Source organism: Bicyclus anynana, chromosome 5, assembly GCF_947172395.1.
Source record: "Bicyclus anynana chromosome 5, ilBicAnyn1.1, whole genome shotgun sequence".
Classification (NCBI taxonomy): domain Eukaryota; kingdom Metazoa; phylum Arthropoda; class Insecta; order Lepidoptera; family Nymphalidae; genus Bicyclus; species Bicyclus anynana.
In genome coordinates this window covers 7,041,527-7,067,600 of record NC_069087.1, presented here as the reverse complement: position 1 = coordinate 7,067,600, position 26,074 = coordinate 7,041,527, and the positions used below count along the sequence as shown (strand labels likewise).

General features: G+C 34.7%; 1 protein-coding gene across 2 annotated transcripts in view; it reads right to left on the bottom strand.

Annotated features, from left to right (window-relative positions):
- Positions 1–26,074, bottom strand: part of LOC112054721 (uncharacterized) — a 58,027-nt gene that overhangs the window by 15,536 nt on the left and 16,417 nt on the right. For both annotated transcript variants that reach the window (XM_024094593.2, XM_024094595.2), the window contains exons 2-3: positions 10,971–11,112; positions 356–487 (exon numbers count right to left, since the gene is read on the bottom strand). In XM_024094593.2, coding sequence (XP_023950361.2) covers positions 356–487; positions 10,971–11,112 — 274 coding nt within the window. The remainder of the gene's footprint in view (positions 1–355; positions 488–10,970; positions 11,113–26,074) is intronic.

Genomic DNA, 26,074 nt, shown 5'->3' with positions numbered 1-26,074 from the left:
CATTGTTATCTCGACTTTCATCTGTTTTTGTGTCTACAGAATTACACGGTGATTTATCTGTATCCAAAGCATTATAGGTAGCCCGTGACGTGACCGATTTGGCGTAAGTTCACGATGAAGAAAACGAAAGTATGACACGCACTACTGAACTACTTTTCTCTGTCACTGCAACGGGGGAATTCTCAACATAGCACGTTCCCGATATTTAATCAGCGATCTCATCTGACCTCCGTAACCTATTAGATACTATTAGTGCCAAGCAAAAGTATTTATTACTTGCCAGCTTGTATAAAATTGTAGTTTATTGACATACGTATTATATGAAATAGGCAATCTGTGATTTAAGTCTACTTACGAGAGAGGCACGTATGTTTTCTGAACTGTAAATGCCCGTCTGAACATCGACAAACGTTATCCAAACAAGCGCTGTAAGCAACCTTCAGTGTGCACTGCTCTGACACCACGCATTCTGACCCGAGAAGAGTTGCTGAAACAAAAAATATAGGTTTAATTTATAGTAATAATTAACGGACCAAGAAGATGGCTTACCTGCTTGAATGGCAGAAATAAATATAACGGTAGTTGATATTTTCGCAAAAAGTTCTACTAGGTACCTATCATCATTATCAGCCGATGGATAACCTCTGCTGGACATAAGCCTCTTGCATGGACTTCCAAACAACGGTCTCGAGCCGCCAGCATCCTGCTGCTACCTGCAACCTGCTTGATGACCTCAGTCGACCTAGTGAAGGGTCGACCAACACTGCGCATTCCGGTGCAGGATCGCCATTCCAGCACCTTAGGACCCCCAACGTCCCATATGCCCCGCCCACGGCCAGCTACTGCTTCAGCTGTGCGACTCACTGAGCTATGTCAGTGATTTTGGTTCATCTGCGGATCTCATCATTTCTGATTTGATCACGCCAGCGATACTCCTAGCACAGCTCGTTCCATCGCCCGCTGTCGGTCCATGTACAAAGACTTGCCCGATACTGACCAAGATGGGCATGCGGTTGGTCAGCGCAGAGCCAGATTTCTCGCCCCGATGACGCTGCTGCCCGACACCGACCTGTGCGGTGTGCCTTTTATAAATGTAACCCTACTACGACTACTAAATATTATTTATTTTTTATTTAATAGGGACAGCATGCTAGGCCCTTGTTGACAAGGGTCCTTAAAAGATCCACCTTGAATTGTGTTTGCAACGGCTTGCGTTTTGGGATACGATAAACTTAAACGCTGTGTTGTGCTGGATTTAATAAAAGAATTCATAGTTTATTTGTTGACCCCGTTGTATATAAAAGTATTCTGTTACTCGTTCAAATAGATACATTGTTATTATACTGCTCCGATCAAAATCGGTATCTGCCAATTTAGTATCAATAACAAACCGACAAGTAGAATCTAGTTTAATACTAGGAAAATGCTAGATAGAATCGATTAGTTACCACGACATTGTGAAGGCAGACATGTCTGTCAAGTGCAGTTAGCCATGATTGAGATCTATTAGACAGATTTGGGAGTTCGTGCCAGAAATTCAAGTAGACATCTACGATTGTGGCTTCTGTTAACTATCCAATTTTAGTGCTTATATTAGTGCTGGAACTCTGATTTGTATAAATTTTCAAGTGTGGTAATTACAAATAAGTTTGCGATTGACTGCAATCGATCAATCTGTTACTATTTTAGGTTTAACCTGAAAAACTATTGCCATAGGAATAAAAACGAGCGATTAGAGGAAAATCAACAACATTTGGTCATAGAAAGTCTAAAAAATTGACGTCTATCATTAATGCTTCACAGACAGGGCGTTAGCTGTCAGCACTTGAGGTGTAATGAATGAAGGCAGTGAAAATTGAACGACGAGGTCGTGACCCCGCTCGTTCGCGACCCTATTCCTCTCATCTCTCAAGTTCACCGTTGCGGTGCGACCTTCAATTTGCATCCAATAACAAACGTATTCTTTCGATCTATTTATATTGGAACCGCTAGTTTTATTTTGCTATCAATGTATCCGGAAATATTGAAATCTATAGAGGAACGACATTTTTTTTCTTTTATTATTTACAAGACAAGAAGACGTAACTGAGGAAAGACACTGGACATCTCATACAACTTGCTAAAGACCTACCTTAACAGCCGATAAACGTCCACTGCTGGACATACGCCTCTTGCATTTGCATTGTCCATGCAAATACACCTAAACTTATCCATTAAATACTGATGAAACTTATAACGTTTTTTTTTTAACTTTTTTTTTAAACTTTTAAAATATTTTGTATAATACTTTCATAAGTTTATTTGAATAACCTTGGCACTGGGCACACAAGGGCTCGAAACAGTCAGTGAAGCTTATATTTTGAATAACCTCCGGTTTTTAATACAGATGCATCATATTTCATTTACAAAAATTCACTCAATTAGCCACTTAGCAGAGATTAAATACGTACTAACTATCTAGTCATTTTACAAGGAAATTTCTTTTAGAAAACGCCAATAAAAAGTAGTGACGGAGATTGCGGTGCAATATTAAAAATAATATTGATATTTAAAATGTCGGCAGTAACACAATGTAGGAAACCAAATTGCTGCAAGTAATCAATGTCCGCGTAACGTCGACACGGTGCAATTTATAGTATTCGGAAAGTTATTTTCTAATTTTAATTATTCTAATATGTACTATCAAGTCGTGTAATGATAGTGTTACAACTTCCCGCTTGTGTAAACATAGCACTTTCGAATGATTACTGTCTAATGATAGAAACGTTTAACAAGTAATTTCGTTTGTCAGCAGACTATGAATAATGATGAGTTAAGTTAACACGTATGTAATACATTTATCTAGATATAACATAACAATATATCCATTATGGACAGCGTTAAAACATGTCTCACTTCCTACCGATCAATATTTAACACGTGTTTTTGTCGTAAATAAAAAACTGTCCTGCAAATAATTAGGTTGGTATGTAGATACCATAGAATTATAACGTATTTCTGTACCGACTCGTAAATCTCTCGTAGGTACCTACTAATTATTCTAAATTTACTCATATTTTCTAAACAAAAATTACCTACTTAATTAGATAGATTCTTACGATATCCAGTAGTTTAAATGTTATTTATAAGAACTAATTAGCTGGGATATGGGTAAAAATCTTTACGTAATAGAAGACAAGATATACTCCTTTCGTATACAAAAACTAAATAGGCTCTATTCACTAAGCGATCTTTTTATCCTACATAGCTTCGTAAAGTCTCACGGATCTAAAGTAGGCTTGGGTCACATTCAAGCATATTTCTCATTTTTGCGATTTCCCTGGTGGTAATTTTCTTTAATAAATTAAATATCACGTGTCTCAAACGGTAAGAAAAATATTGTGAAGAAACCTGCATACCAGAGAATTTTCTTAATTCTCTGCGTGTGTGAAGTCTGTCAATCCGCATTGGGCCAGCGTGGTGGACTATTGGCCTAACTCCTCTCATTCCGAAAGTGACTCGAGCTCAACTATGAGCTGAATATGGGTTGATAATGATGATGATGATGATGAATTTTCTTTATTATGTATCGAAAACTGTAGCGGTGTTATTATAAATGTTATTAAAAAAAAATAGAGGTACAGATTAAGAAACATACTTACAATAGATATAATAAATAAAATTCTGTATAATCTGTGTAACATTCTTCACCATTTATCAAACTGCAGCGAACATTTTAGGTAGGAACGTGTGACCATAAGCCCATACAAATCATTCCACACGTACGTTCTAACGTAGTCCTATTTGATAAGGTGTGCAATGTATACGTGTACTCGTGTGTCTATAATGCTATTGCCTATCAGCAATACTTTTACTATGTTGCCGGAAAGTAGGATTCTATACTTTGTCCAATGTAGCAACAAATTATATTAGACAGATAATAAGTGAAACATCATCATCATCATATCAATATCAGCCGATGGACGTCCACTGCAGGACATAGGCCTTTTGTAGGGACTTCCAAACATCACGATACTGAGCCACCTGCATCCAGTGAATCCCTGCGACTCGCTTGATGTCGTCAGTCCACCTGGTGGGGCGTCGACTAACACGGCGCTTACTGGTGCGGGGTCGCCATTCCAGCACTTTGGGACCCCAACGTCCATCGGCTCTTCGAACTAGGTGCCCATTGCCACTTAAGCTTTGCAACTCGTTGAGCTATGTCGGTGACTTTGGTTCTTCTGCGGATCTCCTGATTTCTGATTCGATCACTCAGAGACACTCCTAACATAGCTCGTTCCATCGCCCGCTGTGTGACTCTGAGCCTTCTTATGAGGCCCATAGTTAGCGACCAAGTCTCGGAACCGTAGGTCATCGCTGGCAACACGCACTGTTCGAAGTCTTTTGTCTTCAGACACTGAGGAATTTCGGACGAAAAGACGTCACGAGGTTTCCCGAGTGCAATACAACCGAGTTGGATTCGGCGGTTCACATTATACCCAATAAAACAACTTAGGTATAATGTGAACTCACCATCCCTTCTAAGAGCGAAGATAGTTTTACATTTCACAATAGTAGGTAGATATCAAATCTCAATGCAAGTTTACTTAGAATGTAGAAAACCATCTTGATAATATTTTCTATTCATGTTTGATTACAATGATAATTATTTAAAGCAAGAAAGTGGGTTATTTATGTAAATAATGACTATGTGTTTTATTGAAAGTCACAACGTACGTTGATATTTTATGCAGTGTACATGTGGGTTAATGATCGTACAACGTTTACCGTAGAGTTGAATTATTGTAAACTTGAGTTTAAAATAGTGTAAAATAGTAGATACGATCCATAGAGGCATACTTATGAAGTTAACACGAGACAGATGATAGAACCACCTCTGGACCTTTAAAATTTCAACTTATTCCATTTTCGAACCATAAGTAAGGAGCTGAAATCGAATTTTAAAAGTCTAGAGTTATAACTTACTTATATCCCTGCATGTCATTGTTATAAATACTCATTCGTTAGATCATATAAGGAACATATAAAGAAAATAGAAAATGTATAGTATTAGACAAGGAAATCTATCTGATAGAATAAACTAACTTCATAATTTGGAATTCTGCTACAAACCAGTTAGAGAGATTTGCATAATTATATGCTTTGTCAACAATTATTTAATATGCAAAACAAAGCTGTCCGAATTGAAATTAATTGCTTAACCGTTTTCGAACATTACTACCTGTTACTGTTACTGTTTGTGTAGTAATTTCGATGTGAAAATTAATAACACTAATTTAAACTGGGAACATAATTATGACAGTATCATTAATACAATATCCGAGTTTACAGTTATTTCCGACTTATTCGAGTAGAAATACTTACGAGTATATACATATATGAAAGAAATCCGTTATATCGTAAAACACTTTTATTTTACAAACCTACTTAATTAATTATTCATTAATTTTATTAAACTTTTTAAAGTTTTGTGTTTTCTTTATGTCTTTGTAAATCTAAAAATGGAGCCTGGGAAAGAGCCTTTTGTTAAATTTAAAACTTTAAACCTTCTTTTGTCTGTAATTAACAATCTATCACCATCATCAATATGTACAAGCTTATTTTTTCCATGTCTTACTACTTACTTACCAGTAGGTATACCTAGATATATAGGTTTTGGTATTTAGTACATTATTAGGTATGGGTATCATACTACCGACATAATAATATAGTTTTCTCTAGTTTCGTTATTATAAGGTGATCTTTTCTTTCCGTTGTTGCTAATTCTGTAAATTACAAGATGATGATGGAAAGAATTACTGTCGTTAAATTTGCTAATTTTCAGTTTTATTTTTTATAGCGCTTTTGCCGATTTCAAAACCAATTATAATCATTATTGAAATTGACATGATTCTACTGTCTATCTCTTGTCTCTGTTCAACTGTTTACTTGATTTATCTTTTATTTTCTTCTTCCATGTTTAAAGTGCCAAAATTAATTTCAAAACATTGGCAAATAATCGTATTAATAAAATGCATGCAAGTTAAGTGAAGAACTGTTAAGTAATTTTGCGAGTCCGAGGTTTAATACAGATTTATTGGCGTAAGTAGGTGAATACGGCTTGTTTGTTGGGGAGACCGCCATTTTATCTTGTCCTCAAATTGATATTTGTGTTTTCTTTATTGCTGTTTTGTTAGAGTACAGAACTATTTACGATATATACTGTTGTAGGTACATGCAAGTGTTCTTGTCTCGCACTAGCTTTTAATTTATGGGCTCTAAAGTTTTACGCAAAACAATTCCTAGAAGCTGGACGTTGCATTTATACATTGGCTTAAGTCTTAAGCTTTATTAAGCTTTAAGCTTAGGTCTGTTGAGATGAACAAGTTGAATATGTAGACATATATACGTATGTTAACTATAACACTACTAGCATAATATAAGCATAGTTCTTTAGCAACTATTAACTATTGAATAGAAGAAGTCGCAACGAAAGTTTTATGAACTTACAATAATCAACAAAATATTTGTTGATTTCCATGGACACCTGATCCTTATGCAACGCTTCGCAGATTTCGATTCAGATTCAAAATATTTTTAACATCCGTTTACTGACTGACACTAGAGCATTCTCAGGAAATTTGATTTGATTAGATTCCATATCGTTTCAATAACGTATTATTGAAGCGATATGGAATCTAACATTCGATGAAAAAAATACATTTACATTCAATAAAAAAATATATAGGTGGGTTTGAAATCTCATAGGTTTTAGGATGGATCCCTTATATTGCTGTGAGTTAGATGGGAATATACGCCGTGCTTGAAGAAATGGCTTTTTTAAATTTTTTTTTTTAAAAACGCCAAAAGTTTTTTTATCCTCGTATTTTCATAAATATGATCACCAAATTGTTTTTAATTTTATAAAAGAAAGCGAAAAGCGATTATAGGTATCATCTGAATAAAATTGTCCACATGAAATTCTAAATTAATATTAATACATGTATCTCTGTCTATTTATACGAATATTATTACAATTAAAACTAATAAAGTATAATCTTAATCATTTAACATGAACAATTTAATAGATTTATGAGACGATTTGCATATTGTTAATAAAATGATGGAAAATTAATAGAAAACGAAAGCATTCGCTTTAAATACAAACACTTCTACTTTCGTAATAATTATTACTATTGGAAATATCCACAAGCGTAACGCTTTGGTGCTTTATAAGTACAGACGTGTTACCCGTGCATGTTGTATATCAAGGTAAGGTATGATTACCCGTGATTTTTTTTTAAATACAAATAGGCTCGCGTTTGACCATGATCTAACCTGATGGTAAGTGTAGATACAGTCTTAGATGGGACACACTTGCCTAGAAGGTGCCTATTCACTCTTGTTTTGAAGATACCCAAGTTATAATATTCAGGAAACACAGACTGCTGTGTTGGGAAGGGTATTCGAAACCTTAGCCGTGCGTAAGAGAAAAGAAGACGCAAAGCTAAGCTAAGACTACAACATAGGGATGAAAACCCACCCGATGTCTTGCGGTGCGATGTAAAAAGGCGAAGGTGGTAAGACTCGATGATTACCAGACATTACCACAAATACTCTGACACAGGGCTTTTCAATTGTTTAACTATAAAATTGATAGTAAATACTGTAATATAGTTATAAGATATACCTACCGATTATAAATAAAGAAATGTTTCTTACTAAAAAACGCCCCACGGTTTCACCCGCGTAGTTCCCGTTCCCGTGGGAATCCGTAATAGGGATAAAATAAATCTTATGACTAACAATGTGGCTGGTTGTAAAATAATTTTTAAATCGGTTCAATAGAACCAGTAAATTCTCCCTACAGCACAAACTTTACCTCTTTGTAATATATAGAAGTATAGATATATGTATTTGTAATATAATGATCAACTTCAGCCGACGTCGTAATGTAGGTACCTGCCTAGTATTTACCTACCAGTAGTAAAGAGTAAAGCCATGGCTGAAGTCAATATGATATACTTATGCATTTTTTACATTATATCTGTGGTTTCATTATAAAGACTAAAAGGAAAAGTGAAAACATTGGGGCAATTGAGCTGGTTTAAAATTGTTAGCGTATGATTCGTCTAATATATTATATCGTCACAAGTCACAAGTATCTAATACTAGACATGCTGTCGAAAGCGTAACATAATGACAGCGTCCACTTAACAGTTAAATACAATGACAAATGTATACAACGTTAATACATTAATTTATCATTTTTCCTATTAATATTTTAAAGGCAATATGGAAACGGTAAAATATGTAATAATTAATTATTATCACCTTAAGCTAATATAGTCGTAAGAAGCGGGTAAATGTGCTTAGCGGGATTCACTAGATCCTGGTCCCAAAGGCCGTTTGACTGGATCGACCACTGTCTAGTTGGAATCTGAGAAAATACTTCCTTATAATAATTTTGATGTTTTATGATTGTAAAAGCGGAGATGAGATCAGATAAATGCTGTTAATGGGGCGGTTTGTAGTATCAATATAACAAATGGATGTTTTTATGTTTGTTATGTTATTATGCAAAACTGGCTGACCGGATTTGACCACAATTTGACTCACTAACTATAAACTAAGTCTATTAGTTTTGAGAACAATAAATTTTGATTTTGAATCGCAAAATCATTTAATATTCTGTTTTATTTTAATTCTATGACCCTAATGTTTAACTGCGATCTCACCTGGATGTTAAAGGACAATGCAGTCTAAAATGGTCTTACCTCATACTCTAGTTAATCGTCCTGTGCACGCCACTGTATAGCCTTCATCTTTAAAAACGTCCGTCTGGCCGTTATAAACGGATATCACAAAATTAAACGTCAGCTTTAGATTTGTGAACGATAAAAGCCTCGCAAACAAAATATTCTAAATGTAATAGTTTAAAATATCAAGCGAATTTGTTCATTTGCATTTATTACGGTTTTACGTCGATTTCCTGTATTTACGTACCTTTTGCTTAAGTAACTTATAGAGATAATACACATTTGAGTTATACAGAATAGGATATATAGAAAAAAGATATTGATTGAAAAAAACAACATTAAGGTAAGCTAATCCGCTGGCAAATGCTAGTTTATTTATAACCAAGACAGACTTCTGAGATATGTCTTGTGAGCAAAATGAACAAATAATGTATTTCTCACATATAGGGAAAAATCCGACATTCCAGTTGAAACAACGCAGTCTTTAAAGTTAAAAATAGACAACCCACCTACCCAGGTAGGTACCAAACCACTAACCAGTAAGACAAGTATAAGACAATGGAATATAAACATGAATATAAATCAAAATTATTTTAACACATTTATCACAAAAATAAAATATGTCAAGTTTTACCTGCCTTCCTGCGGTTCAATTCTTTGAAACTGTTAAAAAACGTAGGACAAATGTGAGAATATAAAATTTTTAATTTACAATTATTTGGTTAGTAGCTAGTTGAATTGCTTTAGTGCTAAATTTATCAGATGATTTTATTTAAATAATTACAGTAATCTTTACTTTTATTAGTTAAATTAGATTAATTATAATTAATTAATTAATAATTATTATTAATTCATCTACTCGTCTACATTTATGTTAAAAGAAAACAAATAAGCGACGGGTTGAAATTATAATTACTTACTTTCAAGTAACATAATATTACGGAAATTGATAAGTTTTTGTAGGAAATAAGTATGAGTATTTTTTTTTTCAGTAGATACCTATATCTAACCTACTTCCTTGGAAATTCTATATCAGAAATATAAATAGAAATACAAAGGATGTTTTAATTAATGTTTCATCATTTATTTAGTTCGTTTAATGTACGCAAGTAGGTAGTTTTCTTATACCTAAGTAACTAAAATAAAATATGTTCACATCATTGTTAACATTTCGACAGAAAATTTGGTAGGTATTACAAGTAAAAGTAAAAGAAAGTAAAATATTTTCAAATGTTATTTTTGTAAGTGTTTTATAAACAGAAAGTGTTCACATGATATATTTTTATTGTGTTATTCTTATTGTCATGCACTACTTTATAATAACAAAAAATAAATAAGCGAAACGACGGTTTTGTTTTCAATTTGTATTTTTTTTTCTTTTTTCTTTTAATTTTAAATTCTGTCTCTCTTTCTGTGATTCCAAAATAACTGTTTACTCAAATTAATGCTTACCTATACACGTAGTTACATAATACAATCAAACTTTTTAAAATTTTTATCTGTCTTTTTCTCCAAGCTAATTTTAATTGGACATTCACTGGAATAGACGAGGTTTTCGAGCAACATTTACTTTCATCCTGAAAACATCCATAGTTTACGCGGGATTCGTGAAAAATACACCTGTTTTTCACCTGTCAAAATCAACACCCAGATCTACTGTAAGTATATAATATACCTACTTACATTGCGCATTGTGCGTTTGTTGTGCTGCAGTCAGCGTTGGACCGACAGTTTGAGCTCAACGACGACCCGTTGGCTAGTACTAGATATACTTACATTGAAGGCATGTATTGTCGTCGATCTGTGCATAGTACGGCTGACAAACGCACACTCCTCGTGCGCATTGTGCGTTTGTTGTGCTGCAGTCTGCGTTGGACCGACAGTTTGAGCCCAACGACGACCCGTTGGCTAGTACTAGATATACTTACATTGAAGGCATGTATTGTCGTCGATCTGTGCATAGTACGGCTGACAAACGCACACTCCTCGTGCGCATTGTGCGTTTGTTGTGCTGCAGTCTGCGTTGGACCGACAGTTTGAGCCCAACGACGACCCGTTGGCTAGTACTAGATATACTTACATTGAAGGCATGTATTGTCGTCTATCTGTGAATAGTACGGCTGACAAACGCACACTCCTCGTGCGCACTGTGCGTTTGTTGTGCTGCAGTCAGCGTTGGACCGACAGTTTGAGCCCAACGACGACCCGTTGGCTAGTACTAGATATACTTACATTGAAGGCACGTGTTGTCGTCGATCTGTGCGTAGTACGGCTGACAAACGCACACTCCTCGTGTGCACTGTGCGTTTGTTGTGCTGCAGTCTGCGTTGGACCGACAGTTTGTGCCCAACGACGACCCGTTGGCTACTACTATCTGTAAAGAAGAATATTTACTATTACTATCAAGTTATACCTATAAGTAGTATTTAATATTACTCCTTTAAAGAGTCAGTAGTCCAGACTCTTTAAAATATACAAACGTAACAGCAGATATAAATAATGAAAATTTAAGCCGTGGTAGCCCAATGGATGTGATCTCTGCCTCTGATTCCGGAGGGTGTGGGTTCGAATCCGGTCCGGGGCATGCACATGCAAGCTTAGTAAAATATATTACACATACAATTAAGAGTGTGGAAAATGTAATTTGGTAGTTACAAATGGTTCTGGATTTCAGATTCTGGAAAAGTTAGGAGCCTGATATTTGGGTAAATGATATTTCAAAGTGTTAGCTTCGTTATGACTAAACAAAATATACAATTTGTAAAACTTTTCTCGATAGTTTATTTTTTCGAAAAATACATGTTTTGCTCACATTTTGCTTTCAATCTCAGGAAAAGCAAACTTATTTTCTTAAATGTTTGTTTTGTATAGAAAATTAGGTATATATCTTGAACATGGCCATTTTGTTTTTCGTTATGTTGTTTAATTTACTTGCAATTAGGTAAATATGGTTTTGGCGCTCACGTCATAAAATTTGCGTTGCGCGTCAATCGCGCCGTGCTTTTCACTCACGTGAAAGTCATAATTCGGCGTCTCGTTTGCGCTTCGAATTTTATCCATATCGTACCGACGCGCTGCGCGCTCTTAAAAAAACTGCTCGAAGAAAACCTCTAGAAAATCTATAAGTTTCTATTCTGATTCTAAACGATTTTAATAAAACGTATTAAACAACGTATTAAACAAAGGATCACTTCAGGATCAAGTCAGACAGTCAGTGTTTTGCACTATAATAAAGAGAAAATGGCGTATAGATACTTCAATCAGAGTATGGTAAAGATATAAATGTGCTTCAATGTTGTGGTTTGTAGGTATCTATGTTATGTTGATTTAGTAGAAAGGTCGTAAAGAAGTCGTAAAACCTTAGCTGAGATTAAAAGAGGGACGGTTCCCTTTATGATGCCCTGCAAATGACTGCTAATAATGAGCAAGTATCAGCAATTCTGGCCGAGTGTGTGTTACTAAGTAAATACTTACATTCAAGAATACCGCTGTCGTTTGCACAACAATTAGTAAACTATTAACTTAACTTAACTTTTAACGATCTTTTAGTTTATATATACTATAAATTATAGTCATTCTAGCTGTGAGAAACTTTACCTTTATTCCGTCCAATATTATCCATATCAATATTATAACTGGCTGATGCCACGCGGTTTCACTCGCGTGGTTCTCGGTCCCGTAGGAATACAAGGATAACATATAGCCTATAGCCTTCCTCGATAAATGGGCTATCTAACACTAAAAGAATTTTTCAAATCGGACCTGTAGTTCCTGAGAGTAGCGCGTTCAATCAAACAAACAAACTATTCAGCTTTATAATATTAGTACAGATAGTATATATGTGAAAGTTTGTGTGTGTCTGTCGGTTTGTCTGTTTGTTTGTCCGTCTTTCACGGCAAAACGGAACGACAATTTGACTTAATTTTTTAAAGTGGAGATAGTTGAAAAGATGTAGAGTGACATAGGCTACTTTTTGTCTCTTTTTGACCTGCCACTTCCCTAAAATGGGAAGCAGAAGTTTGTATGGAGCATTTGTAGGGTAGGGTAGGGATAGGGTAGGGGTAGGGTAGGTAGGGAGGGAAGAAGCGCACATAAGTCAAAGCGAAGTGTAGTGGGACGTTAAAATAAGCTGATCATGATGAATTTTTACTGAAGAAGTTTAAAGCAAAAATTATATCTATACTAATATTATAAAGCTGAAGAGTTTATTTGTTTTCTTGAACGCGCTAATATCAGGAACTACTGGTCCGATTTGAAAAATTCTTTCATTGTTAGATCGCCCATTTATCGAGCAAGGTTATAGGCTATATATGATTTCCATATTCCTACGGAAACGGGTACCACGCGGGTAAAACCGCGCGGCGTCAGCTAGTCAATTCTTTAAAAAAAAACCAGCTCAAATTGCCACCGACTTGAGCTAAAATCTACACACAGGTGGTTATCTACCTACATTGAAAGCAGTAATTATTGAGACACTAAGTGATACATCACCAGCGTGGGCACTATAGTACGCGCGTTAACAACTGAGTCTTAGGGCCATAAATCATTTCTCTATATCTATCTCGCTTGCACTTATGGGTCTTATGGAGCCGTCTAGTGAAGGGTGTAACAATGAAAGACATATTATCGATAAGTAAAGTTTATTATCGTATCTTGTTCATACGGGTTACTGGCTTTTACTTTTCTTATTAATTCTTCAATAATTTCGTTGCTGGAATATGGAATCTTTTTCTTTGTCAACCATTCTTGAATTTCAGCTTTCCTCGTGTTTCTTGTGGGTATCTTTTCCAACTGTATCGAATGATAGCTTGCGTTATCGACAATTATAACTGAGGGCTCTTCAAGTAGATTCAGGAATTCGGAAAACCATGCCATATATGTTTCGCCATCCATTTCTGTGTGGTAATCAGCATCCTTTGATTTCACCGCTTTAAATATTAGCTTCGCATCTGGAACGAAGCCAGTCCTTGCAGAACCCGCATGGCAAACTATTAATCTTTGGCCTTTTCCCACAGGCTGATTCTTGAAACCTCCTTCATCGTTGCTTCCAAGCCACATCCTCTTTCTTGCATGGTTTTGATTAATCCATGTTTCGTCTAGATAGAAACGTGGTCGCTGATCGTTAGTTCTTCTAAGTAAATCCAATTTCCTTAAAAAGTCCATTCTAGCACAAACAATATCAGTTCTTTCCATTAAATATTTACGTCCTTCGCTATTTTTCTTATACTGGAACCCAACCTCCTTCAGTAGTATTCTCATTGAAGTGTTGCCGCATTTAAAATCGGGTAATTGTTCACGGATTTTTTCTAAAATTTTCGCCACGGATGGATACTCTCCATTCTCATAAAATGAAGCTACAGTTCGCTTCAACACACTTTTATCAAAATCGTCAATATTAGTGACGGTTTGTGGTTTCTTAAAATTTGTTCTTGGTATACAGGTACTGCCTGATTGTGATACTTCCGTCTTGATTCGGTCCACTGTCGCTCTGCTCACACCACAAACAAATGCGGCCATTTCACGTGGTTTGTTGAAATTTAGAGAAGCCACTTTATTCGGATCACTTTTCAATTCATTGAGAAACAGGAATACGTTGTGAATCAGTGTTCGAGCTTGAGGGCTAATATCGCCATGTAATTTCTTCAGATCAACGTTAGAAAATAAAGTATCCATAGTGCGCAACGAGTAACACATGAATGTATTTATTTAATTGCAGTAAACACATTTATAGCAAAAAAAATACGCAATGCAATTACATTAGAAACCGACCAATCAGAATCGTCCAAATCATTATTGACTCATCATTAGCACGTGCGCAGGTAGCCGTTTATCGATAATTAGGGTGCGCAGGTAGGCGCGCTGCACATTCCTATCTTTTTTGACTTTTATGACCGGACGACTCAGATGATAACGCGCATACTATAGCGGACATCCTCATATACGTGTAGACGCGTAGATTGACCCGCCAATTGTCAGCTATGGCATTACATGCAAAATAGAGTAATATTGTAAAATTGTATTTGCTTTACGGGCATTATGAATTTACAAAAAAAAACATTTTTTCAATGAAATTCTAGAAAACAAAGGAGATCATTCACGCTCCATACATTTTTGGGCTCTTTTTGAAAGTGCCGGCCAACAAAAAAAAATGGCACGAATCGTTAGAGCTACCCATTGGAAGTAATAACTAATATGGCATGAAAGTTGTATGAGGGCTCTGAACCAAGTTATACAGGTTCGAAGATTCGTTATTTCCATACATTTTGTCGATTTTCAAAAGTGATCGCCAAGAAAAAAATCTGGTACGTATCGTTAGAACTGCCTATTTGGAGCAATAGTTAGTACGCCACAAACCATGTAGGAGTGCTCTGAACCAAATTATACAGGTTCGATTACTCGTCACTTCTATACATTTTACTGAGTTTTGTAAGTGCCAACCAACAAAATAAATGATACGTATCGTTATAACTAACTATTTGCAGCAATAGTTACTATCGCATAAACATTGTAATGTAGCTCTCTGTCAAGTTATACAGTTTCGATGATTCGTTAAATCCATACATCTTATTGATTTTTTAAAGTGCCGTTTTACAAAAATATGGTACTTATCGTTAGAACTGCCCATTTGGAGCAATATTTAGTATGACACAAATGGTGTAGTTTTGGTCTGAACCAAGTTATAAAGGTACGATGCCTCGTCACTTCTATGACTTTAATTGAGTTTTGTGCCCACCAACAATACTAATGAAACGTATCGTTATAACTGGTCATTTGTGGCAATAGTTATTAGACCACGAATATTGTAGAATTGCTCTGAACCAAGTTATACAATTTTGATGGCCCGTTATATCATTTTATTGATTTATAAGTTGCCTGCCAATAAAATTCTTATAGGTATCGTTTTAACTGGTCATTTAGAACAGTATTTAGTTGGTTAGTATAGCAGACACTTTGTGGAAATGCTTTGAGACTAGTTATACAAGTGTGACTATTTGTCATATCCATGAATTTCATTAAATATTGAGTGCCAGCCATAAAAAATGGTACGTATCATTAGAACTGACTGTAATAGGAACTGGGAGTAATAGTTAGTATTGTACAAATGCTGTAGGCCTGCTCTGAGCCAGAAGAAAGAACTTAAAAAAAATATTTTTATTTCATTCTACCCAAAATCCACAATCACATAACAATTTTTAAATGCATTAATTCTATATTTTATTATTGTTTTATGTTTTCTAACTCTTCGGACAACAACATCTCGGAAATCAATGTATGAAAGTTACGAATCATGAAACATATACCTTTGTTCAGAAATCGGATTGTTCTGAACCTGTGCAACGTCCTACTATCTATTGCTCCTAATGTCTAGTTTTAACGATATATGTTTTTGGTGAACGGAATTTTAAAAAAAATCCATAAAATATATGGATTTGATGAATCATCGAAACATTATATCTTGATTCGGAGGTATACTACAACGTTTATGCCATTATATCTGGAAATTGCTAGTTATGTCGATACGTATCATTAGTTTTGTTTGTGGGCACTTTCAAAATTCAATAAAATACATAAAAGTGACGAGACATTGAACCTTATACAGGTATACTTGGTTCAGAACAAGCCTGCATCATTTGTGCAATACTAAATATTGCTCTAACTATATACTAAATATACAGTTCTAACGATAAGTACCATATTTTTGTAAAACGGCACTTAAAATATTCAATAAGATAGATGGATTTGACGAACCATCGAAACTGTATAACTTGACACAGAGCTACATTACAATGTTTATGCTATAGTAACTAGTGCTGCAAATGGCTAGTTATAACGATACGTATCATTTATTTTGTTGGTGGGCACTTACGAAACTCAGTAAAATGTATAGAAGTGACGAGTCATCGAACCTGTATAACTTGGTTCAGAGCACTCCTACAACATTTGTGCCATACCAGCTATTATGCCAAATAGGCAGTTCTAACGATACGTACCAGTTTTTTTTCTTGACGGACACTTTTGAAAATCGACAAAATGTATGGAAATAACGAATCTTCAAACCTGTATAACTTGGTTCAGAGCCCTCCTACAACTTTCATGCCATATTAGCTATTACTCCAAATGATTAGTTCTAACGACTCATGCCATTTTTTTTCGTTGGCCGGCACTTTTAAAAAGGGCCCAAAATGAATGATCTCCTTTGCGTAGATGTCCGCGGTACCTAGACATGGCAAAAATCTTTTATGTACGTTATGTTCTGTAATTGAAGCATTCTTAAGAAATAGTCTCCAGAACTTACAATTTTAAAGTTCAAAGACTTCTTGTCTTCTTCTTTTATTATATTGAATCCCTGCAATGCCATGTGTACACATATTTTATATATGTAATTCATTTTCATTCATTCACCCATATTCCGCTCACTGATGAGCTCGAGTCTCCTCTCAGAATTAGAGGGGTTAGGCCAATAGTCCACGCTGGCGCAATGCGGATTGGCAGACTTCACACACGCAGAGAATTAAGAAAAATCATTGGTATACAGGTTTCCTCACGATGTTTTCCGTCACCGTTTGAGTAAACCATGGTTATTTTTAAAATGTTCGTAAAGGGTCACCCAAATTTTATTTGTTCAGTTTGCATTGGTTGTGAAATTATTTTAACTCCAGTCGCCTTCTCGCATATAGGGCACAGTACCCTCAAATGATATCGATTTGCTGTACGAGCTTAATACTTTATTTATAATGCTTCACTAGAACCTTCCCCTGCGACAAATTAAATTCAAAAGGAACGATTCAGAAACGTATCTATAAGTAATTCAAGCTCCGGAAACATGAAATTATTCAGAGAGGAAGAAGGGTCCGACATGTAGCGATGTTCCATAATTTACTAGTAACTTTCTTTTATAACGTACTCGTAGATATCAACTGTTTGATAGAAGAAAATTTTATGCCTTGAATAAATAAGAGGGTAAAATATAAACGAGTGTAGGGAAAACGCTCCTTTGACATAATTCCATTGTTTTCTTTTGTCCCCTGTGTTATTCTTACGTTGATAAATATTCAACCTTGAAAGCTTTTAGTATTTTGTAATTCTCCGTAAGGACTATTATGTACATACATACAAAACCTAACTACCTATTTGGTCCAGGGGTTGACTCATTCAGGTCTTGGATCGAACTTGGCTTCGAATGTCAGTTATATGACAGTATAATTTTTCTGTTAATGAAATTCTAGATTGAAAAGAAAGAAATTAAGTTTATTCACTTTTTTAGTGTCACAAACAGTACATCCTATCTTAGATATTATATGACTGTCTGTGACACCAAACAGAAAGGGTTTACAGCTCAGCATTAGCCATTTATCGCTGGAAAGCAATGCCCAGCGCTGATTTTCAGCTGAGGTGATTGCATCATCACTTACCATCAGGTCAGATTGTAGTCAAGGGCTAACTTGTAAAGAATAAAAAAAATGCTTAGTAACACCTTGCTATTGGGAAGTTAGTTATGTTACATCTACTTGCCTGGGAAAGGACATTATTAAAGTAAGATTGCACAATTTAAAAGGCACAATACATGGGTAAAAGTCTACTAACACCATGTTTATTTCTACTACCAAACTGCATTGCTAGTATGGACTCCTCAGATGAGAATACATCTAATACTTAATGTACCAGTAAACTTTTTACTGTAATTATTAGCACATAAAGTTGAACACCCACCTACGAGTATGTCAGGTTGACAGGCGCAGGGCAATGCAATGTACTCTGATAAAGGCACAGAACAGACATCGCTAAAAGCTAACGCTGTGATTAGTGATGGCCAACTAAGATATTTAGGAACAATAAAAAACTGCAGCGGGTATTTATGAAGTGCGTATACACAATATAGAGAATCTAAACATTTTAGCTTGAAAACAAACCAAGGTAACAAATGTACGTTTATATCTTGTCTTCACTTTAACCATTCATCTGTCTCCAATCTCCAATCGTCGTCTTACGTGTACCTACTACAGTATGACTGTAACATGTCCAGAAATTAGAATATCATGGTATCTTAGGAAAACTTTCATTCCATTGACTGATGCCGTTTGAATAGCGGTTGATAACTATTTGTCACATTGTATGATTTATTATGAGAAGGCAGCGTTTTAACCGTTTCACATTTCCTTTTGTTTGTTATGTATCCTACACCACAGGACTAAAAATAATCCGTATGTATCTATACATCCTTTCAGTCTATATGTTTTCGATCTTCTCTTTTCGAAATGTTTTCTGCCTCTTTTCTCTCTAAGTCTTTTGCTCTTTAGGATTCCATATTTTAAAAGGAAAAAAGCAACTCTTATTTTTATGCCAGTTTGTTATCCATTTGTTTAATTGTCATTTCAAGTTTTGATTTTTTCAAAACATCTCTCTCTTCTCTATCAAATCCTTTTGTTATTTCAAATTGTCTTGTTGTTCCCTCTAGTCCGAACGGTTTCCATCATAAACTACTAATTACAACATTCCGTGATGACACAATATGTGATTATTTTGTAAATAATTAGCTGAACACCGAGATAACATCTCAGATAACATAAAACAAGAATGTTTGCTATTAATGGAGGCAGAGAGCGTGACGGGCTATGTCTCATCTCCCATGACTTGAGTCCAGGAAAAGGATGTTGTTTATATCATGTATCAAGCTAAGCTTTCGTTGGGGGCAAAAAGTTTATTTGCTGTGTTTTGTCGCTGCGTAATTTCCGTACCGATTATAATATATTGTGGAAACTTTCCTCTCTCTTCCTTCTAATATAATATCTATTGCAATATAATCTGTAGATCAGCAGACACTAGTTAATGAACAACATTTTTAAATGTAGAAAATATTGCTGCCGTTTGATATCTTTATTTCGGGACAGGAGCTTACCTATTTCAAATTGTACCTAAATTAGGATAATAATCAGAACTGTCTGATTAATTACAATTAAATCTGAGGATTGAGTTATTGTGAACCCTCTATGACTTCCTATTGAACATAAAATAAGTTATTTATATCAACGGAAACTTATTTGATTAATGAATATTTTATATTAAATTACTACCTTGAAATTAAATATCACGAGTCGGTGAAAGAAAAACTTCGTCAGGAAATCTGTCTATCTGAGAATATTCTTAATTATCTACGTGTGTGAAATCAGCCAATCCGCATTAGGCTAGCTTGGTGATAGCTATGATTTCTCTCAGAATTGTGACTCGCGCTCAGCAATAAGCCGAATATGGATGGTTAATAAAGATGATGACCTAATAAGGAAATAATAATCGATTCATATATAAAAACCCACATTTACAACTTACGAGCACTGTAAGTGATATTCCAAATGTAAGTACTTAACGGCCGGTGATTTTTATTAATCATCACACGCTCGTTTTATGTAAAAATACACAAACAACAAAGCTACTGAGTATTCCGTATACTACAAAAACTTAACTGTATCTTTATGAGTCTTGAGAACGCCTCGCGGTGCCTCGCACTATTCACACATGACAAGAGTACAGTAAAATGATGTAATAAATAAACTTGCGGTGTAAATTATGTGTTAGTAGCTGCACAGGCGGCCTCTAAAAACTATCTGCGCAGTGTCATCTCCAGATATAGCTTACGTTTATACCTGTTGATAATTTTGTATGTACCTACCGTCTTTTGTCGTTGGATTTAAATTAAGAAAACAACACTAGCATTGCTTTCAGCGTTAACTCCCTGAGGATCGATTTTCAACTAAGGTAACCCGGTATGAGAATCAGTGTAATTCGTACGTTACCAAAAAGTTTAGTTTTTCTGCGCAACGTCCCATTTAGCTTTGAAATCATATATATGCATTTTATTGACTACAATGTCATTCAGAGTACCTACTTGGTTGTTGATTCATGTATTTTCTTGTTCTTGGTGTTTGGCCAATATACAATTTATTAATTTATTCAAACCCAATAAGTGTTTGTTAACAAACAAACAAGTAAAATATGTTCATGAAAGCATACGATTTACGCTTATTAGCTTGGTTAATGTGCAGTAACCTATTGGCTATCAGGCCAAGCTTTCTTTACCATGTATCACTTCGGTATAATCACATAAATGCATACCAAAGAAAACACCATAAAATTTTATTATAATTAACGAAAACCATCGTATTAACTGTTTAAAGCAAACGCTTATTCGTGTACAGCGTTTGCCAATTAAAATTTAAGAGCCATTCTGGTTAAGTATTTTCAAATATTGTAGTATGCTATCTAAATGGTTACAGACAGTCGAACGATATTGTATTTTATACCGTTGTATTAGGATTTACAATCATTTGATAACATGAACCTGTTGCTGTGACCGGAAACTTACGTGCATGCGAACGCTTCGAGCTTCGGTAATGAAGCTTGTACGATATTGTTTCACTATTTGGCGCCCATGACTCCTAACAATGCGTGTCTCGAGTGTTTATATTCCCTTTATGAATATGCAATTCACGTACTTTGTATAATTGCGTAAAATATAGGTATCATTAGTAAAATAAGTATTTGAATATTTATTAAGTATTGAGAAAGTATCATAATCATCGTAATTATCTAAACTAATATCATAATACTAGAGTTTGTTTGTTTGTTTGTTTTATTGATTGAACGCGCTAATCTCAAGAAGTACTGGTCCGATTTGAAAAAATCTTTAAGTGTAATATAGCCCATTTATCGAGGAAGGCTATATAGGCTATAAATTATTCCCGTATTCCTACGGGAACGGGAACGTCAGCTGGTTATGTTATACGTCTACAAATCTCATTTAAGACGCCATTGTGTAAATCTATTGTGATTTTTCTGATGTTGTTGATGAACTTATCACTTTCATGAGGAACTTTTCTACTCAAAAACGTTCTAGATACAAATATTACTTGTCGTAAAATATTACATGGAACATATCTAACTACATACTTACATAAATAGACGTCAGTTTTCTACTACACGCAATAATGTTTTCAACTACGTTAAATTAAACGTGACAATGAAATTATAATACGTTATAAAATTAATTCTCTTTTTATACTCAAAGAAAGAGGTATGCATATATGCACGTCGGCTTACCTATTAACATAACGCCTGAGGGCGTCGATTGCATAAAGCAATTTAAATGCAACTTAGATATTGAGACAACTTTATCTTTCTCGTATTGTGAGACATACACAGAATTTTTAATACAAGCCAGTGTTTGAATTAAAAGACACAATATAAAAACAAAAATAATATACTTGTTCAGTGATCAAGAATCTTATATGGTCGTATAAGATACTAAAATAAAACCTTTTAAAGGCATTTGTAATGGCTAATGATCTAAATTACTTTTGTAATTAAAAATGCAGGTATTGAACATTTTATTGGCCGTTGGATGCCTTTCTAGATTATAGTTATCCCAAAATTTCATACAAAAACTAAATTTTTCAAGTTTTATTAATTTTCTATAAATTTGTTATCTGTATCGTAGATGTGAAGTGGAATTTGAGTCAAAATTCCACTTCATATCTAAGAAGTTTTCAATTAACGAAGTATTAAATAAAAAAAAATAATTTCAGTAATTATTTAGTAAAGTAGTTTTATAATAAGAATAAATAATAAAATAAGACCGGTATTAATATAATCAGAATCAAATTAGCAATCGCAGTATTCAAACGTATGCTAACAAATAGCGAAAGAGAAGCTTCCGCTAATCTTACAATTCTCTGAAGCAGAACGTAAGAAAAAAAAATCATAACCATCAAGAACTAAATATAAAAAGCAACGTTAGTGATACTATCTAAAACATATTCATACAATTTGAAGCGCTCAGTGCAACCGGCAAAGATCTGAGGAAACAAGTGATGGAAGTAATCAAGACGTGAGCCATAACAAGTCAACCCGTAATCATTGCGAAACCTTAGACCAGCTTATAGGTGTTACGTAGTTCCACGTCTTTTACGAGCCGCATGAATGGTCATTGACCGCACGCGCCCTGCATTAACCTTACAATTTGTACCTAGATAACAGCTACGCTTACTATTTGTACTGTCATTGATATGTCATGTAACCTTCGCTGATCTAGTATACCCATGTATACCAAACCGGCTCTTCGCTAACTTCAAAGTAAGATTGAAACTATCAATGGTACACACAATCATTGCATAACATGTGATGTGGTTGTAGATGGAATCGACTCTTATTTTACCGTTTACTTGGTCCATTCTAAACCAAAATATCACTTTAAAACATTAGACTCAAAAGTAATATGAGATACAATTTTTTTAACTGCTATCTATGTATATACTGTCAACTCCACTGAACTGAAATCTGAACTGAGATAGATAATAAATAATAATCTTATTATTTATTATCTATCTCAGTTCAGATTCTAATTGGTCCATATTTAAAAAGTTTACGACAAATGAAAGTATAAATTATATAGTTTTTATGGCATTGATATTTATTAAAAATATTCCTCTGTTTTTTGTATTAGTATGTAATTATTCGTATTATTGCCTTATTATTATTATTATTTATCACATGCAGTCTGGTGTTCTCATGTTTTCTGTGGCTTAAGGTTGTCTGAAAGCGGTCGCTATAAGGCAATAATTCCATATTTGGTTTCTAATTCTTTCAAACTTTTCTTTGTTGTTGTAGCATTTACACACAATCTAAAAGCATTCTAAAAGAGATCAATTCCTTAACTAACTGTCTACTCTTTAAATCATGAGGTTTTGCTCAGAAATTCCCATGCCTTTTTCATCTATTTCACACGTCACATTGCATCTTAAAGAGTTGTATGATCATCGTCACTTCCCGTGCTTGCAATAGATGGTCGTTGACCGCACACGCGCCTTGTGGTTGCTTTAATGCTTAGAATTGCCTTAATTCTTTCACTGATAACATCAGGTTCACAAATTAAAGCGTGAATGTGAATACGTTATGAAGGTAAACGTGGGACTCCAAGCCGCGCATTATTGATGACGAGTGCTCTAAGAAAACACGTGGATGCGTTTTAATACTGTTCCTACATTTTTTCATTATTTTTACAAACCGGTGACTTCTTCCGCGTGATATTCGTTTTTTCGGATGACTTGCTTCATCAGTTACGTCCAATCTTATGTGAAACAGCCTATAATTATAAATATGTGTCTATTTACAGTATATTGCTCATCCTTAGTGAGTAATTGTGCAAGCCCTATGGAAATACGTTCAGTATTTTAGGATATTAGTGTAAACATACCGTCAAAATAAAAAAAAAACGTTGATTTATTTATTTCTATTGTATATATAGTTAAGTACACAGACGTAGATTCTATATTCTGTTATAAAACTAACCTACCTATATTAATGCACTTTTAATACTTTCGTAAATGGCAAAAACATTGCATTGTTTGTAAATTGTAACCATTTCTATCCGTGGCTAGTGAATAGCGGACTAATAAAATCAAATATGTTCTTAACTAACCTATAACAATGCGTTCTAACAAATTTCTAACACAACACTTTACATCTATTGTTAATAGATTTGGTGCGAACTTTTTTTGGTTCACTGTGTCAAAGTTCATCTTGACCGTTAGGTGGGCCCGCCTCGTTCCCAGAAAGGCGTCAATGGAATTCTTAACACATCACCTATTTAGGATAGAAGTTATGGATTAAACAGTAAATTATATAATGATTTATTTATTTTGCTATCATCCGCGAAAATTCGGCGAACCCATGCGACAACGTCACCCAGGTCCGACAAAATACTCTCTACGTACGTTTCACCCCGAAACCGGAGCATCCTCAGGAGATGTTGACTCTACAACGTGCAATTGCAAAAATTTTGCAATTGCACGTTGTAGAGTCAACATCTCCTGAGGATGCTCCGGTTTCGGGGTGAAACGTACGTAGAGAGTATTTTGTCGGACCTGGGTGACGTTGTCGCATGGGTTCGCCGAATTTTCGCGGATGATAGCAAAATAAATAAATCATTATATAATCATGATGAACTTCCGCAAAGTAACGCCTGCTTCTATCCAATATTTAAACAGTAAAATCAGTATTTCTTCAAGTTTAATGGAAAACGTCTTCTATTTTTCCATAATATGAAGCAGACTTTTGAGCCATGATATGATGATAGGCCGATGGATATAATCTCTGCCTTCGATTCGGTGGGCGTAGATTCGAATCATTTTTGGAGAATTTTCTAATTTCTCTACGTGTGCGAAGATTCTGCCAATCTGCATTGAACCAGCTTGGTGGACTAACTCCTCTCATTTTAAAAGAAAACTCTACAGTGAGCCGAATATGGAATAATAAAGATGATCAAGCAGACTTTTTACATATTTTTTGACTTACAAACGCACTTTCTAAAGGGTAGATAAATGTACAGATTGACTATGTTCCTGAGAATTCTATGTTATCGAGAACATTTAATAAGTGTGTAATTATTTAATAAAAACACCGATTAAAAGTATTACTTAGCTCCATATTAGTACGTATAACTATACCTGATTCGATAACAAGGTCGCATTTATAGCCTCTTGTAAAGGAAAAACTATTTGGATCGCGTATTTGTAGTTCTCATTTGGCGACATACAAAAGTTTCCTAAGATTTCTAATAAACCATTAACTCATTTTGTTTTCTGTGAAATACACTATGGTTTAAATTGTGTAGGCTTGTACTTAGACTAAAAGTGTTTGGAAATCTTAATTGTTTTGCTAACCTTAGTATAAAAATTATAATATCTATTATGTTTACGTCAAAAGATCAAATGCCATGTTTCAAAAGGTCTAATTGAATAATCATTTACTCAGAAGCAATATACCTTGAGAACTGAGGTATCTCTATACCTAAAGGTATATTGTTTCTTGCTGCCTGTCTACACATGAAGAGAGATCTTTTTCTATAACAGTTAATTGTATGAAATGAAATTGTATTGTAAGTAATTTGTGCCCCGGTGATTTATCAGAACGCGGTTGGCTTTCCATTATTTGCTATGAATTACTTTTATTATTTTTATGATTAAGTTCGTCTCGACGATCGACGTAACCAGTGGCTCGTGCTGCGAAAATTACGGCAACTTTCTATGATAACAACATAATGGGTTGTGAAACGATTCAATACTGGAAAACAACCTCTCCCGTGCTGAGGTATTTATTTAATTTCTAAATTGGTACCTATAATAATATAATTTCACTTTTATTATTTCAGAAATGTTGCAATACTGACTTCTGATACTGATGTACACGAATCTGCGACCTCCTTTAAAAATAGTAGAGTTTGAGACAATTGGTAGCAGAAACCTGTTAGACTAAAATCGTGGTAACTGGTGGAAAAAGATGTTATG